The following is an 18807-nucleotide window of genomic DNA, read 5'->3' as shown; positions in this document are numbered from 1 at the left end:
GACAATTCTGGGCCTAGCCCATGGCTGATGAGCTGCCCTCGTTAGCTGCCATGAGCTTGCCAGCTTGCCATAGTCCTCACCCCTCTCTAGTGTGTCCCTGACAAGACATTTCATATTCCACATTCTGCTTACCTAGTTCTTTCCTCACCTGTTTCCTGGCACAGAAGCCATCCTCGGTCCCAGATGTTGGCAAACATTTTCTGTGACAGCCCAGATAGTAAAGATGTTGAGCTTTGTGGGTCATAACATCTCTATTGCCCCTTACCGTCCAGCCCTGCTGTCCTAGCGGGAAAGCAGCCACAGACAGGTAAGGGGTGTGGCTGTGTGTCTGTAAAAATTATTCACCAAAGCAGAAGGTGGCTTGCTGCCCCTGCTCTGCCCACTGGAACCCACTAAGTGCGCCCCAACCCACTCACCTCCACCCTCCTGAGCCCTGAACTAGCCTTCTGTCCCTCTCTACCCATGCCCTGCTTTCCTCCCCCTCAGCTCCTGCACATTTGATAACAGAGGCTCAAACTTTACCTCCAAGACTTGAAGCTGGGAGTGGGGCTGCCCTGGAACATGCTTCCATTCCCAAAAAGAAATCTCTCAAGCCACGAGTCCACAGCTCTTGAGGGATATAGGAGTCTGGGCTCCTCATCAATGCAGATGAGAATGTGTTGACTAGGGACACAGGGTAACTGGGTGACGGGCATTAATGAAGGCACATGATGCGACGAGCACTGGGTGTTATGAGACTGATGAATCACTGAGCTCTACCTCTGAAACCAGTAATATACGGTATGTTAATTAGTTGAATTTAAATTAAAAAAAAAAAAAAAAAGCAAAAGGGAACGTTATGCATGGATGACCAGACAGTATTGGTGATTTGTGGACTGGCCTTAGGCTGAAGGAGATTCGTCCCCTGGAAATGTCCCCTAAGAAAAAATAAGCCTCTCTGAGGAGAAAACACCCCCCCAACACACACCGCCCCCAAGGCCATTGCATGTGAGTGGCGATAGGATTTTGAACAATTGGGGAAGAAAAGAAAAAAAAAAAGCAAGCCTCAGTGGGTGGCCACTAGCATTGCAAGCGGGATGATGATCAGGTTTGCAGAAATCAGGGGTCATCTGCAAGGTGCTCTTGGCCCATGTTGATTGGGAAAAGCCCAGGGTAAAGTGATCTAAGCAGTGCAAGCATGGCAGGTGAGCCCAAATGTATACACAGAAGGCTGGAGGCAATCCTACCCACAAACTGGGTGAGTGATACATGGCCAGCCAGTGCATGTTTCTAGAACACCTCATTGGGCCAAGGAAGTGCTTATATGAATTATTCCATTCAGTCTGCCCTGAGAAGGGGCATACTATGTATACACCCATTTTACAGAAGAGGATACTGAGGCACAGAGGGTCAGGGATTGTGCCCCAAGGTCACACACTGGTGGGTGTTCAGGGCTGGGAGCAGGATCTGAGTCTCAGGGGTCTGACCCACCTGAAATACGCCTGGCCATGGCCTCCCCATCATTGCTCTGCTTGGGTTTGAGGGCTCTAATGGTGGTTTTTGTGTTTTAGGGGCTTGGAATTTCCCAGATTTTCTTTAATGAAGTTTCGCCTCCCCCTCCCCACCAGGGGAAAGTCTTACTTTCATAATGGGAATGAAAAACAAGAAACAAGGCACCCAGGGGTCTGGACAGAAAGGCTGAGAGTCAGCAGGGAGAGGAGCAGACTGAGGGCCTCCTGCCCACTCAGCCAGGCCAAGTGGTGGGGGATGGGGCCACGGTTGAGAACCCCATCCCTCTTTTTAAAACATTTTTTAAATTATTTTTTTTAAAAAATATTTTATTTATTCATGAGAGACACAGAGACAGAGAGAGAGAGAGAGAGAGAGAGAGAGGCAGAGACACAGGCAGAGGGAGGAGCAGGCTCCATGCCGGGAGCCTGATGTGGGACTCGATCCCGGAACTCCAGTATCCCGCCTTGGGCCAAAGGCAGGTGCTCAACCACTGAGCCACCCAGGTGTCCCCACGTGTAACTTTTATTTTATTTTATTTTATTTTATTTATTTTTTTTTAAAGTTTTTTTTTTTTTTTAATTTTTATTTATTTATGATAGTCACAGAGAGAGAGAGGCAGAGACACAGGCAGAGGGAGAAGCAGGCTCCATGCACCGGGAGCCCGACGTGGGATTCGATCCCGGGTCTCCAGGATCGCGCCCTGGGCCAAAGGCAGGCGCTAAACCGCTGCGCCACCCAGGGATCCCCCCCACATGTAACTTTTAAAGGAACTACCCGACTGCTCTCCACAGTGGTGGGATCCCCATTTTTGCAATAACACTCTAGTTGTTTCGAAACTACCCTGCCTCTGCAACGGGGATCTGAGATCTTGGAATGGGACGGAGGGATTGTAAGGTATGAGAAGGGGACCCAGGACAGGAGACCCTACAATATGGTGGTCAAGGGCTCTGGGATCTGAATACCTGGGTCCCAGTTCCGGCTTCTCTGGCCACTCTGGGTACAGTTGGCAGCATCATGGCCCCGCAAAGATGTTTTCATCCAAATCCCTGGAACCTTGAGCAAATATGTTACCTTATGCTGCAAAAGGACTTTGCGGATGTCACTAAGGATTCTGATGGCGAGATCATCCTGTGGGCCAATGTAATCACAGGGGTCCTTTTAAGAGAGGACATGAGGATGGAAGCAGAGACTGGAATGAATAAAGGAATGTGTGTGGCCACAAGAAGCTAGAAAAGGCAAGAAATGGATTGTCCCCTAGAGCCTTCAGAAGGAACACAGCCCCACCAACCTGTTTTACCCTCTGACCTCCAGGACCCTAAGACAATAAATTTGGATTAAGTCACTATGTGTGGGGTAGTATGTTGCAGCAGCAGCAATAGGAAAGGAGTACATTAGGTGTGTGACTTGGGTTGATTGCCAAACTTCTGAAGGCTGTACTTTTCATACCGGGAAGTGGGAAGAACAGTAATAGTCACATGAGGGTTACTGCAAGGACAAGTCCGGTAAAGCACGTCTAGTGTTTGGTGCGGGGCCTAACACTAGCTGATTGGTTCTCCCCGGCTAGACCACAAGCACAGGAAATTGTGTCCACCTAGTTTCTGGCCAACCTCAAGTGCTGAGCAGTCTCTGGCCCTGGTGGGCCTGGACGCATCTATGTCAAGGGGAGAGTGAGAACTGCCCTTCCGGTCAGGGTCGGGGCCCCAGGCCCCAGGTTCCGGGGGTAGGGGTAGAGGAAGAGCTCGTTTGAGAGGATAACCATTTTGTCCTAAGGATTATGGTGAGGATTAGAATATGGAAAACAAGGATGCCAAAGACTCCTAGTATCTCCCCACTTGGCCAGGATGGGGAGGTGGAATGGAAACCACGTACCCCTCCCCACCCTCCCTCCAGTCTTCACTCATGAAGTCCACAGCACCCCAGTGCACACTGTGTTCCAGGCTGCTTGGTTTGGTCTATTGAGAAAAAAGTGAAAAATCCCCAAATAAGAGGCTTTCGGGTCCGTGGCTACCTCCCTAGGTCACACAGCACCTGCTGGTGTTGGGAGGTTGTAAGCACACCTACTAGGGCACAGGCCCCGCCCTCTGGAGTCCGCCATTCCCCCCCCCCCCCCACCGTGGGAAGGGTGGGACTGGTTGCCAAGGAGCAAGGGCCTCGGGTGGCAACTATCACGAATCAGGAAGCAGGAAGTAGTTGGTGTTCTCAGGACCTGGGACCTGCCTGACTGGGGGAGCTCCGCGGCTGGGGGGTGAGGCCTCTGGGGGGGAGCGGGAGGAGACAGGGTAGGGGCCGAGGGGCGGTGTGGGAGAGAGCAGGGGCAGGGCAGGGGCTGGCCTGCGGGAGGCCTGGATGTGGCCCAGCCCTAGAGAACAGGGTTCTGAGGTACCCCTGGGGGGCCGGGGCAGGTGGCGTCCAGAGGCCTGGAGCTGAGATGGATTTGGCGGAAGACCTGGGGAAGGAGCTGGAGACCACAGCCCAGGAAGTGCTGGGAAAACTGAGGAGCCATACGCTGTTCCAGTCCAAGTGGGACACCGCTGCCCTCATCATCTTCCTCATCTTCCTTGGTGAGTGTGGCCTCGGCCTCTGGCCCCCGTCAGCCTCCTGTCCTAGACCTGGCTGAGGGCCATACCTGGACACCTGTCCCACCTCCGAACACCTGTTCCACCTCCAGGCACCGTGTTGCTCTTTCTGCTGCTTGTTTGTATCCACTGTTGCTGCTATAGCTGCTGCAGCCGCCGTGTCTCCAGACCCCAGAAGGTGAGCTCCAAGCAAGTGAGCCCCACTGGCCCCCCCAGGCTGGGCGGGCGCCAGGGGCGGCCTGGAACTGCACTGGGGAGAGGAGGGTGCCGGGGCTCCCGCGGAGAGGGGCTGGTGGGGCACACACCAGCATGCCTCTCTTGCAGGTACACCCCAGGGGAGTGGATAACTTGGCCCTGGAGCCTTAACACAGCGAGCCCCCAGCCCCCCTGCCTGTGGGTCCTGCTGGGCAGCAGTGACAACGCCTCGTTTGCCCAGAGCCGGAGTCTGCAGTGTGTTCTGAGCTTCCCGGCCAGGGGCGGGCAGTGTGGGCACTCCCTGCTTTATCCAGATGCCCACCTGCTCCCTCACAGCTCTCGGCCAGCAGGACTGTTCCCAGACCCCAAGTAACCTGCTCCAGGTCACACAGCAGCTGCTGACAGGAGGGGAAGCTGGGCCCCATCCAAGTCAGGGACCGGAACCCCCAGGCTGAAACCTCATCCCCCTGTCCACTCAGCTCCTTGGCAGCCTGGAGGACCCCTCGAAAGGTGGCACGGTGAGGCCAGGGCCTCAGTCATTGGGTATCCCACCAGCTGCCAACTATCAGGGATCCCCAGCCTGGACCCCACTCACTCAGAAGGACGGACAGACAGACAGACGCTCCAGGTAAAGTCAGATGATCTTTATTTCCTGGAGGCCTTGTCGGGGACACGGAGCAAATAAATGCGAGGGCGCCACAGCTCATGGTGGGCGGTTTCCATCTGCCCTCCTGGCTCACAGCTTAGGGCCACCATCCCCTCCTCACCCTCCACGGGCTGCCTCTCATCATCTTGGGGCAGCTCAGAAGGCAGAAAAAGGATGGGGAAGGAGAGCCCTGGGCCTGGCCCCACCCTGGGTCCAAAGGTTGCCACTGTGCAAGGAAGGCAGGGTTTGGAATGTGGGCCACCTCTGGGCTCTGCCTCCCTGACCGCCCACCTTCCTGACCCCCCGCTCCCACCCCTGCAAAATGAAAAGCAAGCCAGCGTCCCTGTCTTTCAGCGTTTCCAGTGTTCATTTCCATTTGTGCAAATGTGATGGACAGGATGGGATAAAGAGGGAAATAAATAGTCCATGCTGCCCGGTTCTGGCTCTGGCCAACATTCCTGGGGGGACAGGGGAGGGAGACAAGGGCCATTTCCCTGGGGGTCAGGCTCTTGGGTGTTCTGCTCAGAAAGGCCTGTAGCTCCAGTAGCTGGAGAACACAGAGATCTGGGGGAAGGAGAGAGGTGGGGGGACATGGTGAGTGGCGGTACTAGGGGGCTCAGCCCCTGCTGTACCCTGTAACCCAGGTGAGACTTCAAGATCATTCAAGGGCACTATGTCACGGAAAGGGCATGGTGTGCATGAAGAGCACAATGGACCTTAAGATTTTGGGTGCTTCGGAGGTATGACAAGAGCCCTTGGAATCCCTCCGAAACAAAAAGGCTTAGTAGCCTGCTACCTGGCTGGCCCAACCTGTCTGAGAGGCCCACCCCGACCCTGCAGTCCCCACGGCCCACCTTATCCTTGAGTTGCTGGCAGAGCTGCAGGGAGACAGTGAAGAAGACTAGGGCGTCGTTGAGCCATGGGATCACACACTCCACCTTGTGCACGTGGCTCACCTCCAGACGCTGGGAGCCCCATTCACTGGGGGGAGAAGGAGGGTCCCTGGGGGTGGCCCGACCAGCCTGGCCCCCCAGCCCCCAAGATGCAGAAGGTTGTGGTGGGCGGGGTTCTCCAGGGCAACATACTTACAACATGGCCCCAGGGCTGTGGAGCACGGCGCCTCCAGCTGGGCGGAAGTTCTAAGCAGAAGAGACCAGACTGGGTCAGGCCGAAGAGGCTGCAAGGCACTTGGGGGTGGGGGGGCAAGTGGGGTCCCCCTCACCTTGGTGGAATTGGGCTGCAGGGCGTGCAGCTGGTACACGGTGAGGCAGAGCTTGTTGAGGTTGATGTAGACGTTGACAAGCAGGTCGGAGGGCAGGGCAGGGGCAAACATCCGCTGGGGACAAGGCAGGATGAGGGCCAGGCAGTCACAGCTTCCCCAGTACCACCTAGGGAACCCCATCCCCGGCCCCTGGACTGGAGCTTCCAGACTCTTCCCAGGTGCCCCGAGTAGCTTCCTATACCAGGCTTGGGAACCACTGACCCAGACCAAGGGTCTTTGGGGGATGCAAGATGGAAGCCAAGGACCTTATCCTAGAGAACTGCATAGACCTAGGAACTCCGATTGACAACAGTTTGGGGTTTCCAGGACCCCATCGTACCCATGTCCCTCCCAGGGGCAAGCTGGGCTCCTCAGTGGGAAGTTCCTCTCCTGGAGCAGGGGCTGCCCTAAGGTACTCACCGTGAGGCCACTGGCAGCGATCTCAGGCAGAGTAAGGGTGGCTGGGGTGGTGAGGCGGTTGCGGGCTCTGGTCAGCTGCAGCATCACAGCATCCATCAGCTGTGGGGAGGGGGCCGGTCACAGGTGCTGCGAGGGCAGCCCCCACGTCCCGCACCAGGGAGTGACAAAGTCACGGTGGCTCCCAGCTCCTGCCCTTGGTGATAACAGTCTTGAGGCCTGAATTTCCCCAGTGTGGGACTTGTTAAAGTTGCAGATATTTGGGCTCCAGCTGCAGGGGCAGGGCAGGACATCTGCACCGTTGACCCTCCATCCAGGAGGTTTTATTGCATGGGATCCTGGGTGCTGGTCCAATGGGGAATGGAAGATCCCTGGAGTTAGTCTCAAGGGCATGAGAGCTTTGTGGATGAGGGTGCAGGCAAAGAAGGAGCCAGGAAAGGCTTCCTGGAGAAGACGATGGGATGGCTAAGTTGAGGTCTTAAGGTGGACACTAGCCCTATTTTCACAGGTGAAGCTCCAAAGAGATAAGGTCACATGGCTAGTAGACAGTGGAACCATTTGAAACTCTTCTTTTACCACGGACCAACGCTCTGGCTTAGACTCCGTAGAGCCCCAATTTTCACTGATTCCAGTTGTTGCCATGGGGATGGGGGTGACCAGGAAAGGGGAGGTGTGGGGGCTGCACTCCCTACACCCAGTTGTACACCCTACAACTGGTCACAGTTCTGGGGGGGACCTTAGTCCACCTGGTTCTAAGTTTTCATATGAAGACCCAGAGGTCCAAAGAGGGTAGGTGAGTCACCTGAAGATACCTAGCAAGTCAGGGACAGAGCTAAAACATGAATTTGGGGCACATAAGCTCAGCTCTTCCCACCACACCCCGTGAATTCACTTTGCTAATTACAAGGGTTTCTCTATGGCCAGTAGTACTACTAGCAGCTGTTGTTCACTGAGCATTTGTCAGCAGCTACCTCACCTGCATCGTCACATCTGATAGTCACTACACCAAGGTCCCCTTTTATAGGTGAGGAGGCACAGTTGGGCTAAGCCAGTGACCTGAAATTGCACAGCTTACAGTGGAAGCCTTGAGATCAGAACCCAGGTCTGAGTCTGGAACCTGGGCTGTGAATCATCTGACTGTGGCTGGATGGACATGCGTACACTGAGGGGTGATAGGTCGATCATCAGCTGTATCTGAGGATGTAGGGGCAGAGCTCTCCAGGGGCCTGGTCTGGGGTCAGGGCCGGGGGTGGGGGGTGGGGTGTGCCCCCCTGTCCCCTCCAGCAGCTCACCTTGAGGACCTCTGCTCCTGTCCTGAACTGGTAGCTTTCATCCCGGTTGGCAAGGAGGTACATAGCCTGGCTTACGTGGTTCCTGGCATCCTGGATCTGAAAACAGTGCCCACCGAGAGGTCAGCGGGTGGGGCCTCAGGAAGATGAGATGCCAACGTCAGAGCAGCCACGGTCTCCGGTGCTCTAGAGGTCAGGCCGTCACCTGAGGGGCCATCCTCCTTGGAGGCGTGGGTTGGCTACCGCCTGCCTGACCCATCCCTACCAGCTATCAGCTCTGGGCCCTCCAAAAGCCAGGCCCTGACTGGGTGCTAAACATAACAGCACAGACCGTGACAGGCTTGCCGTTACACAGCTCACCTTCTAAAAGAGAACAGATGGCAGCAGAGTAAAGGCACAAGATAACACCACACTGAGTGACTTGCACAAAGAGGGTGAGTCTGCAGGACGGTGTGTGTGTGGGGGCTCTTTTCACCCAAGTGATGAGAAAAGCAGGGAGAGAGGGCTCCAAGGCAAAGGCCCTGGGGCAAAGACCAGCTGGTCCAGCGAGGGGGGAAGGGGCAGGTTTCAACCACACAGGAGTGGATAGGGAGCATGGATGTGGCCCCCAGGAGCCACTAGAAGCCCCAGGAGGCTCTGGGAAGGGGACAAGGACCCCCATGGTTCCTATGGGGGTCCAGGGGCCTACAGACAGGATAGGTTTTCCACCTCCCACAAGCCGCAGCACTCCCTGCCCCAGCTCTGCTGCTAGGAAACAGCCTCCCAGGCTTGCTGCGGCCTGAAATCCCCCAGGGCTGCCCTGGGAGGCCTCTGTGCTGCTCGGGCCTGCCCCTGCCTGCCCTTGTGGCTTGAGCCTTGGCCGGGGAAGGGCCCAATTACCTGCTGCAGCTTCCACTGCTTGTCCTCTCGGAAGGCAAAGTGCAGCAACTGGTTGTTCCGCGGGATCTTCAGGTTCACGTCCTGACGGGCAAGAGTGTATAAGCGGAAGGACACCCTCCTGCTTTCGGCCACCCCAAGCCTTGAAGCAGGGGGCAGAGACGGGTGTGTGTGCTCAGGTCCTGGCCATTCCAGGGGGCAGGAGATCTGGCCATTTGGGGTGTGCACAGGGAGGTCAGGAAACAGGAACTCAGGCTCCAGAGAAACCACAAAGAAATGAAAGGGAAAAGAGAAAGGGAAGGTGGCCTCAGCCGGGGGGAGGTGTGACTGTGGGCAGACAGGACCCATGGGTCCAGGCCAATGGACTGGAAGAGAGGCACCTTCCCCCACATCTTGGCGCCTGGCACGGACGGGAGCTCAGATGTTGGCGGATTCCACTTTGAATTGGGGCCAGCCTAATCCAGCCATTGCCCACGCTTCACTGGGCCCAGACTCAGGGCCGGGCTGTGTGCAAAGCATCCTCCTTCCTGTCCCTCTCATTGAAGCCACACGCCAATTCCATGAGGAGGTTTGGTGGGGTGGGTTGTTATTTTACAAATGAGGAAACTGAGGCCCGGAGAAGTCAAGATCCTGCCCAGGGTCACAGAGCCAACTGGTGGCAGAGCTCAGCAGGAGGCCCCCATACTCTTCCCCCCTGGATCCTCCAGCAGCAGGGAAAGGGAAAGAGGGCTGGGGGACTCACCGCCTGGCTCAGCGCGTCCCCTTGCAGAGTCAGCACGCCCTTCACCTGGTCTGTGCTGCAACACGCGGGGGTCAGAGCACTGCTTGTGGCCGCCTTCTGCCACCACCTAGCCCTCCCCGCAGGCTGCCCCTGGCTGTCACAGGATGGCCCAGCCGGTCCCACAGCACATGTGCACCCTCTGGATGTTGGGCCTCTCCTGGAGGGCATCCCAGGTGTCACCCCTCTCGTTTCTGCTCAGCCCTGGCTCACCTACAGCTGCCAAGGATGAAGTTCTCCTGCTTGGCAGGCCCCTCGGTGGCGGTACCAGAGCTCGGCAGAGTGAAGCGTAGAGAGGCCTCCTGCAGGGACAGAGGGGAGTAGGGTAAAGTTCACCCAAGCCGGCTCACCACCCACCCCTTCCAGAAGCCCCGTTCCTGGGTTGGCCAGGGGAAAGAACAAGGTGGGCTAGTTTCACCCGAACACCCTATCCAAGCCTCCGGGGCACCTTCCCTGTTTCCCCAGCCCCTCCCCCGCCACCTGAGTTTCAGGTCCTACCAGAGCGGATAGCTGTTCCTTCCACATTCCCTGAACACCCACCTCCTGCCCAACTCAGGGACATAGGACAGAGGTGGCCCCCTGGCTGGGGAGCAGAGTCAGGGAACGACGCTAGTCGTGGCAACCTGAAGTTCTGGCCATAACAGGCAATACCTGGGCATTTCTAGGAGTTGGCTTATCCTCACCACAGCCCCGTGAGGCCGGTACTGTGATCTCGTTCTTGCGAAAGGGAGGCCCCAAGAGATTGGGTAAGATGCTGGAGACCTTGCGACCACAGCTCCAAAGGAGGCCTTCCTCGACCCCGACCGCGACCCCGACCCCGACCGCCCGGCCCGGGGCTCATTCCGCTCCCCCCTCCCACCGCAAACGCAGCTGCTTGTGGTTAGGTGGGCAACTACGCAGCGGGGCCCGACCGGCCGCCGGGTGCCCGGGGCAGGGCCTGCTGTGCCCGCTGCGCGTCGCGGCCCCGGCCGGCGCTCGGGGGCGGGGGGCGGGGGGGGGTCTTACCTTGAGGATGTCCTGCAGCTGCCTGAGCACCGCGTGCACCTCGTCGTGCAGCAGCCAGCGGAACTCCTCCTCCTGCGGGGACAGCCCGGCCGTCAGCCGCCCGCCGCCCCCCGGAGCCCCCGCCGCCCGCCCGCGCGCCTCACCAGCACCGCCCGCTCTGCCGCCGTCGCTGCCATCGCCGCCGCCATCCCCGCCGCCCGCCGCCCGCCCGAGGCGGGGTCCGCCGGCCGTGAGTGCGCCCGCGGCGTCCGGGCCCAGCCCCTCCCCCGCCGCCGACCGGCCGAGCGGCCGCCCAGGGTCAAGCTGCCTGCGGCGTGGGGCCGTCGCCGCCACCCGCCTCCGAGCTGTGCGAGGGGCGCCGCATCCACCTCAGCTCTCCGACGCGGGCGGCGGCCGCTTGTCCCGCCCCTCCCTGGCTCTGATAGGGCGCCCTGCTCCGCTCGCGCTCACTGATTGGCCGGCGGGGTGCCCGGCTTTCATCGCCCCTGGCGATTGGCCGGCGGGGCAGCCTGTCCCCGCCCGGCCCCGCCCTCCGCGCGCCTGCCGGCAGTCCCAGCGCGGCCCCCCCACACGGCGCTCGAGTCTGGGCGCAGGCGGTGCTCACTGCCCAGGTAGTCAGTCACAGTTGTGTTACCAAGAAACGTTTTATTTTGCTTGCAGTAGCTTTTTGTTAATTGCACAAAATCATTTTTTTTTGCCATTTAAACATCACACAATCCTATTCTGAAAGACAAATGTTCATTAAAAACAAAGCAAAAATAAAAATTCACAACCTTAATTACCTAGATTTTTGTCATTTAAAGGTGTAAAGGAAAAAAAAAAAAGGTTCGCGGAACAGGGGCTTTCTTACAAGTTTTCACAAGTGTCACATTTTCTCCTAAAAGGGAAGGATTTCAAAACAAAGGTGAAATAGCTTAAACAGAAATACTCATAAAAAGAAACTTTACAGAATTGTCAACAATATTAAGACAACATTGACTAACCAGTTTCATTACAGCATCTCCCCCACCCCCCACCCCCCCAGTGTCCAGCTAGGACTAGAACAGGCTTTGTGTTCAGACAGAAAAGAATTCCAAATCCCAGTGAAGTTATGCCAAAAACCTGCAGGCATCTTCCCTGCCCTCCCCCTAGCCTGGATTTCTGATCAGTGGGAAAGGGCCATGGTTGTGAGGGGGAGAGGCCCACACCAGTGTGGTCTCATTCTGTATATTCACTAGAAATGCTGACCTGCAAAGCGTGACTTTGGAAAATGCAACCCATGGACGAGGGAGAAAACGTTGACATCCTTCAAGTGACTTCTCCTTGTTTTTATGCCACATTTGAAGCCGGTCTGGTCCCCTATCCAAGGAGAAATGTTAGGGTCTCAAGGACGTCTTAGCTCCAACCTTCTAGGGTCAGATAGTTCAGATTGGGTCAGGCCCAGTTCTCTTCCCTCCCGAAAGACCCTGGGGCTCTGGAAGCATCGAAGACCATGCTTCTGGTTGAAGTGAAGACACTCGTTCCGGTTTCAAGAGCTGGCCATCAGTTGGTCAGGCTGGGTCTGGGCCAAAGGACAGACAGAAAGAAACACTGTCTCCATGAGAAGAGGAGGAGCAAGGGAGAATGAAGAGGTGGGCAGGTGGGGAACATGTACAGGAGCAGGCTGGAGAGAGTGGGACTGCTGTGAAGGGATCCAGTCAGAGTGGCTCTTCAGAACCAGGTGGAAGTCTGCAGCATAACGGGAAACAGGAAGGAACCCCACTCTCCTCCCTCTTCACTCCTCCCTGGTGGCCCTCAGGATCCCCTTCCCAAGGGCTGGAATGCAAATCCAAATACTAAAAGAGCCTGGTGAGGAGTGAGCTCCACCTCCACCAAAGCAAGGAAGTCTGATCCCAGCCCAAGGCTCTGCAGTGACGGTGACTTCTGGGACAGGCGCTCAACAGCGGTGAGAACAGGATTCTGTGAGGCTCACCTAACATGCTGGCAATTTGCTGCTCTCCCCAGAGAGCCAGAGCCCTGTGTTTCTCAACTTTGCCAATTTCTTTTCAGTTCACAAAGGCATTTATGGAGTTGGTTGCACACTGGTAGCTTAAACATGACAGTCCTCATCAGCTGGTCACCTGAGGTTGGAGGGCCCACGAGGACCCTGTTTGGAGTCGGTGCTGGCTCATCTTGGCCCAGAGCCTCTCTCTCGCGCAGGGGGTGTGGACATAACCACAGCCTCTTTGCTCTGAGGGAAGGAAGCAGTGGAAAGGCTTCCAGTTCTCACTGTTGATTCTAGTTCCTCGACTGGAAAGCGTCTGAGATAAGACAAGCTCAGAAGGAAAAAAAAAAAAAAAAAAAAAGCCAGGCAGCAGTTTCTGGGCAGCTTCTATCCTGGGGCAAGAGCCAGTGTGTGGTGTGTAGAGGGTGTGGTGTGTGTGTGTGTGTGTGTGTGTGTGTGTGAACACACAGCCACCTAGTCCGGGGCCAGTGCCCAGCTCAAGAGCTTTCCCAAAGGCCAATCCTGCTGACACCCCTCCCCTCCCCAGGACCTCCAGGGGAGGAGTGACGCTGTGTGCTGTGCTGATGGCAAGTCTCAAAGTCTGTATAAAAGGAGATGGAGACAGGTGGACTGGTCCAGATTAAGTCCCAGAACCCCAACCTCATGTGAGGAGGAGGGGTCAGAGGGAAGATTGGGGGGCAGGGGTAGGGTATTGAGGGCTTAGTGTATATAGGCTCGGTACACCGCAGACATGTCGTTGTCAGACTGGTCCAGTGCCTTGGCTCTTTTGTATACCTGGAAAAAAAGGAGATGATGGGCTCAGTCTCTGGCCACAGAGCTGACTTAAAGACACAATCTGCTTCTTGGAGGTAGTTCTAGATGTGGTTAGGCAGGCAGACTCTAGAGTCCAGGCTGTCTGGGTGCAACTCCTGGCCACCGCGCCCCCCCAATCCTGAGCCAAGTGCCTCAGTTTCTGTCTCCACCACTACTCCTTGATGTCATGGAGTAACAAGTTTATCAGGAAGATCAAATGGAATGAAACAGGTTAAGTGCTTGGAGCATTGTTAGTAATTATAATCATGCCCCTCCTGCCTCTAGGGTCTTCCTGTGTTTTTCTTTAGATGGTTATGCGTGCTGTTCCCTCTGCAGGGGATGCCTTTTCCTCCACATGGCTGGCTCCTTCCCAGTCAGCTCCCAGGCCTTCCCTGACCAGCTATCTGAAGCAGTGGCTATACCACTTTATCCTCGTCACCTTTTCTTACTCTATTTTATTCATAATTCTGACCTTCAGAGATTGTTTAAATACCTATCTGCTTATCTTGTGCTTCCTTCCATTAAAGTGTCAGCTCCAAAAGGAAGGGAACAAGTTGTCCCTCCACATGTCCCCAGAGCCTAGAATGTGCTTGGCAGCCGACAGCCACTCCAGAGCCACTAGGTGAATATTGTGAATGAGTGTGAAGAGAATTAGAAAGCCATTCAACAAGGGCAGTGTGGTGTCCAGGCCCACTGAGGAAATGCAGCTGAACACAAGGTTCCTTCCACACAGTCAGCTGTTGAAGCCTCCATAATGGAGTGTCCATTACAGCTTAAGTGTAGTTGTCAACTCAAAATGAAGGCTAAATAAAGACCTTTTCAGAGAAAAGAAAACTAATCGTTGCCAGCAGACCTGCATTATAGGGAATGTTCTTCTAGCTGAAAGGAAAAAAATACCAGAGAGAAATTCAAATTTTCAGAAAAGAATGGAGAACAGTGGAAATGGTAAATTAGAGAAATATAAAATTAATTTTTCTCTCAATTAAAAAAAATACACACGACTATTTAAAACATTCTAACATTGACTGGTAGGTTTGAAACAAAGGCAGATGTAACACACAGGATATCTGTACCCTAAAACAGGGTTTTCTCTTGGGGCACCTGGCTGATTCAGTCAGTGACTCAGAGTGTTAGACTCTTGATTTTGGCTCAGGTCATGATCTCAGGGTCGCGGGATCAGGCCCCATTTGGGCTCCGCGCTCAGTGTGGAATCTGCCTGTCCTTCTCCCTCTCCTCTGCTCCTCCCCTCCCCTGACTTGTGCACATGAGCGCTCTATCTCAAAATAAATTAAAAAAAAAAATTAAAAAAAAAAAATCCAACGATGGAGGGCTTCTTAACCTGGGATTATTCTGCCCCATGGGACATGTGGCGATGTATACAGTCCTCTTCTCAACTGAGGGGGTGCTGCTGGCCTCTAGCGGGTAGAGGAGAAAGGGATGCTGTTCAATATCCTGCAATGCATAGGACGGTTCCCACAACAAAATGCCAATAGTGCCCAGGCTGAGAAACCTTGCCTTAAAGGGGGAGGGAGGCTGGGAGAAGGAAATGGATCTATGTTTTATGTGACGAGGTATAATATTAACTCTAAGCAAGCTGTGAGTTAAGGATACTGCATATCCTTGCACATTGCAATCCACAGAGCAAAGGTAAAAGAGAAACAACGCATTATTAAAAAGACAATAGATAAAATGAAATGCTAAAAAATATTCAAATAATCCAAAAGACAATAGAAAAAGAGGGACAGACAAAAGCCAGAAGGGACAAACAGCAATCAAATGATAAAACAGTAGCTCCAAATCCAATCACACATCAATAGACTTTAAGACAAAGACTAAACGTTGTTGGACTAGTTAACCATAAGATCCTGAACACTGAACTCCAACGAGGAGCCTAAATTCACATCCTCCAAATGGCCAGAAAGCACCACGCTCCACTGAGAAATTAACCAAAATGTCTGTTTTCAAGCCAACAAATCCTGTAGAGTCAGGGCAGAGCCAAGTTAGAAATCACCTCACAGAGAAAGCTGCCAACACAAGTCACATGCATAGAACCCTTCAGAAATAACTTCAGTTAAAGACAATAAACAAAAAATTTATATACAAAATACACAGAAGTCCACTGCTAAGACAGAATCCATGGCAAAACCAACAGGAGGATCCTGAAACTATACTGCAATCTGAAAAAGTGAAGTTAAGTTCTCTGCAGACAAGGAAGGGACAGGAGATTATACACCATGAAAAGTCAGGTCTGAAAAGAGCAGAACTGTGGTTTTACTTCTTAGTTGGAACAAGCCATTTGAGACTTCTATTTAACTTGAATGAAAATGTTTATCCTCAAAAAAAAAAAAAAAAAAAAAAAAAGAAAAAGAAAATGTTTATCCTCTTACAGTTGTTGGAAGATACAGCCTCTAAAATAAATGAATTTATGTATTTTGTATATGTGTTTTACACAAAATATGTATGGTTTTTATTTTAACTCTACAGTAAAGAAGTATTGCTCTTTTTTTTTTTTTTAATTTTTAAAATTTATTTATTCATGAAAGACATAGAGAGACAGAGAGGTAGAGACACAGGCAGAGGGAGAAGCAGGCTCCATGCCGGGAGCCCGACATGGGACCCGATCCTGGGACTCCAGGATCACGCCCTGAGCCAAAGGCAGGCGCCCAACCGCTGTTGCTCTGTTTTTTTAAGGCTACCCTTCTATCAGGCTGAGAAACCTGACCTTCTAAACAACTGTTTTGCCCCTGACTGGCTCAGTCCATAGATTACACATGCAACTCTTGATCTCAGGGTCATGAGTTCAAGCCCCATGTCATGTGTACAGATTACTTAAATACACTTATTAAAACAAATTAACTTCTCCCCACCAAAACCCAACTGTTTTAAAAAAGTGTATGTAGGCATTTTGTTGCCACTCAAACGATAATAATGACCAAACACTCCAATTAATAGGCAGATACTGTCAGAATGGATAAAAATGCAACCCCAATGACAGACTATAGGAAAGACACAATTTAAAGACACAGTTGAAAGTAAACGACTGGAAAAAGATATACCATGGAAACAGGAGCAGCTCTTGTAAAACCAGGCAATAGGCTTCAAGACAAAGATTAGGAGGGATATTTCATAATAATAAAAGGGTAAATTTATCAGGAAGACATGACCATCACATATGGCTAAGGACCCAATCATATGAGTTTCAAAGATAATAGAATTAAAAGGAAAAACAGACATGAGATAATCAAAGCTGGAGATTTTAGTATCCCTCTTTCAGCAACTGAAAGAACCAGAGAAAAAGGCCAGTAAAGATGATCTGAGAAAACATTACCAATCTTGACCTAACTGGTATCTGCAGAACACAGCACCCAATAACTGCAGAACAGAATCTTCCAAAGTGCACATGGCACATCCACCAAGACAGACCAGCTGCTGGGCCACAACGAAAGTCCGAATAAATTTAGAGTTAAAAATCTCACACAGGATGTTTTTTATTTACTTTTATTTTTAAAAGTTAAAGAAGAAAATATTTTATTTACTCAAGAGAGAAGAGCGTGCATTAGAGAGAGCAAGCATGAATATCAGGCAGAGGAAGAGGGAGAAGCAGGCTCCCCACTGAGCAGGGAGCCCAACTCAGGTCTTGATCCCAGAACCCTGTGATCATGACCCAAGTCCAAGGTAGACACTTCACTGACTGAGCTATCCAGGCACTCCCAGGATATGTTTTTTAACCACAACAGAGATACATTAGTAATCAATAACCATTAGATTGGTAGGGCAACTCCAATTCCCTGACACACTTTTAAGCCACAGGTCAAAGAAATCACAAGGGAAGTAAGCATGGCTCAGAAGGAAATAGATGCTTTTAAATGCTTCTGTCTAGAATCAATGACCTGAGCTTCCACCTCAAAGGGTGAGACACAAAGCAAAGAGGGGAGGAATAGTAAAAGCAAAGGGAAGGCTGCCAGATGGTGCCCGGCCTCTTATAGTTACCTCATTGGCTGCAGCTGCCATAGGAGTAGGATGGTTGACAGCATCTCCCAGGGCAATGGCTAAGCGGAGATCCTTCTGAATATACTTCAGGTAGAAATCAGGCTTAAAGTTCCCTTGAAGGATATCTAAAGAGGGAAAGCCACATATCAAAAGAATTAAATGAAGTCTAAGAAACTATCTGCTATACTGTCAGGGCTCAATAACTAGCATTTCTTCCCTTCTGGACACTGAAGAGACTGGTTCCCAGCCAGTGGCCCCAAATCCCACCCACCATGTCTCTGGACCCCTTCTGACAGAGGGCATGGGCTGATTAGCCCAGTGAATACCCAGTGAACCCTTGAAGAAGAGAATGCTCTGTGACAGCTACCTGACCCAGTTTCACAGTTCTAATCACAACTTAAATGCAAGAAGAGAGGCAAAAGGCAACTCACTTTGGCACTTCTGGTCCAGGAAAATGCTGGCCAACTGTCCCTGATTGAGGATGTCCAAGAGTGTCTGCTGGGACTGGCCTGTCACTTGGGCCAGGGTTAACCCTTCAGCAATGGTGGCCATGAAGCTTCCCTGTACCATGTTCACGATCAGCATCATCTTGGCTGCGTTGCCAACCTCACCTGGCCAGAGTAGAGAATCATGGTCACTCCCCAAGAATTCTGAGGGCAGGGACTTTCTGCCCACCCTCATCCCTGCTCGGACCCACCTCTACACCCAGGGGAGGCCCCATTCACCTGCCCCTGACAGAACTGGCTCTGACCCTTCGGGCTCTTCCTCCTTCCAGGCACTGACTGTGCAAAGTCAAAGGAAACCTTCCCACGGGGGCCCCAGGCAGAGAGGCCGTGCGGGATTGACGCTGTCATCAGTGCAGTCTAGAGGGGATGTGGCCCACCCAGCCTCCAGGCCTGCAGTGGCCCGAGAGGTGGGCAGGCATGTTACCTAGAAAGAAGGAGGTCTTCCCCATTGCCTGGAAGCAGCTGCTGCAGTCCTCATACAAGCCCCTGTCTCCGGCTGCTAAGATCACCAGCATCCCATCATTAGACAGCTGCTGATTCCCTGAGACTGGGGCTTCCAGAAAGCGCCCCCCCCTGGACACAATCACCTGGAAAGGAAAGTCATAGTTTCTGAAGGCCTTGCTTGTCACAGGGATTCTAAGTGGGAACACCTGGCCTTTCACAGCGAGGCCCCAAACAGATGTCTGAATCACATGCAGTACACGGAGTTGCGGGGTCTCCCTATGGATTCCCACTGACTTGGGATTTCTTTCAATGACCAAACATGACCATGCCAATGGCCTGTGGACCACACCTCCTCCAGAGACTGCTCTTCCCCGACTTCAGCCACTCTTAGAACACTCGGGGGCCATAAGTCACTACCTTCTCACTGGGTCCAGCAGCTCAGGGGGAAGCATATTGTCAACTGTAGATGGTTGCTTAAACCAAAAAGGCCCTGCTAGCAGTCTGGACTTCTTCTCACTGTGGGGCTGGCAGATACAGGAACTGATGTCCAGCCCAGC

General features: G+C 53.2%; 3 protein-coding genes across 12 annotated transcripts in view; 1 reads left to right on the top strand and 2 right to left on the bottom strand.

The window, feature by feature from the left end:
- The first annotated feature begins 169 nt into the window (after positions 1–169).
- Positions 170–5345, top strand: SMIM22 (small integral membrane protein 22). 4 transcript variants are annotated; one of them, XM_025416624.3, is made up of 4 exons: positions 170–307; positions 3894–4052; positions 4160–4245; positions 4742–5345. In XM_025416624.3, the coding sequence occupies exons 2-4, from the start codon at positions 3920–3922 to the stop codon at positions 4892–4894; spliced, it is 372 nt and encodes a 123-aa protein (XP_025272409.1). In that variant the 5' UTR covers positions 170–307; positions 3894–3919; the 3' UTR covers positions 4895–5345. The 4 variants fall into 4 exon arrangements, with proteins under 4 accessions (XP_025272409.1, XP_048966896.1, XP_025272408.1 ...); XM_049110939.1 differs by lacking the exon at positions 170–307 and adding an exon at positions 643–780; XM_025416623.3 differs by lacking the exon at positions 170–307 and adding an exon at positions 3583–3736.
- ROGDI (rogdi atypical leucine zipper) lies at positions 4892–10796 on the bottom strand. Of its 2 annotated transcripts, XM_025416621.3 has the most exons (11): positions 10678–10796; positions 10535–10606; positions 9743–9831; positions 9494–9548; positions 8755–8835; positions 7879–7974; positions 6590–6688; positions 6131–6244; positions 5998–6047; positions 5763–5889; positions 4892–5472 (listed from the first exon to the last, which is right to left on the bottom strand). In XM_025416621.3, exons 1-11 carry the CDS (start codon positions 10720–10722, stop codon positions 5431–5433), a joined length of 870 nt encoding a protein of 289 aa, XP_025272406.1. In that variant the 5' UTR covers positions 10723–10796; the 3' UTR covers positions 4892–5430. The 2 variants fall into 2 exon arrangements, with proteins under 2 accessions (XP_025272406.1, XP_025272407.1); XM_025416622.3 differs by lacking the exons at positions 10535–10606; positions 10678–10796 and adding an exon at positions 10181–10329 and having other exon boundaries at positions 9494–9543.
- Positions 10797–11159: 363 nt separating this feature from the next.
- The window catches only part of GLYR1 (glyoxylate reductase 1 homolog), a 35830-nt gene continuing 28182 nt past the window's right edge, over positions 11160–18807 (bottom strand). For all 6 annotated transcript variants that reach the window (XM_049110938.1, XM_049110937.1, XM_049110936.1 and 3 more), the window contains 4 exons: positions 18231–18393; positions 17732–17911; positions 17301–17425; positions 11160–13292 (listed from right to left, as the gene is read on the bottom strand). In XM_049110938.1, coding sequence (XP_048966895.1) covers positions 13218–13292; positions 17301–17425; positions 17732–17911; positions 18231–18393 — 543 coding nt within the window. In that variant the 3' untranslated portion in view covers positions 11160–13217. The remainder of the gene's footprint in view (positions 13293–17300; positions 17426–17731; positions 17912–18230; positions 18394–18807) is intronic.

This window comes from Canis lupus, chromosome 6 (assembly GCF_003254725.2).
Source record: "Canis lupus dingo isolate Sandy chromosome 6, ASM325472v2, whole genome shotgun sequence".
In the NCBI taxonomy this organism is placed as follows: domain Eukaryota; kingdom Metazoa; phylum Chordata; class Mammalia; order Carnivora; family Canidae; genus Canis; species Canis lupus.
This window is presented reverse-complemented; position numbering and strand designations above follow the sequence as displayed.

Coding starts and splice junctions, on each gene's coding strand:
- SMIM22 (XM_025416624.3), top strand. CDS start 3,920: ATGGATTTGGCGGAAGACCTGGGGAAGGAGCTGGAGACCACAGCCCAG. Junction 4,053..4,159: donor CATCTTCCTCATCTTCCTTG/GTGAGTGTGGCC, acceptor TTCCACCTCCAG/GCACCGTGTTGCTCTTTCTG. Junction 4,246..4,741: donor GTGTCTCCAGACCCCAGAAG/GTGAGCTCCAAG, acceptor CTGTCCACTCAG/CTCCTTGGCAGCCTGGAGGA.
- ROGDI (XM_025416621.3), bottom strand. CDS start 10,722: ATGGCGGCGGCGATGGCAGCGACGGCGGCAGAGCGGGCGGTGCTG. Junction 9,832..10,534: donor AGCTGCAGGACATCCTCAAG/GTAAGACCCCCC, acceptor CTGTCCCTGCAG/GAGGCCTCTCTACGCTTCAC. Junction 5,473..5,762: donor GCCAGCAACTCAAGGATAAG/GTGGGCCGTGGG, acceptor TCCTTCCCCCAG/ATCTCTGTGTTCTCCAGCTA.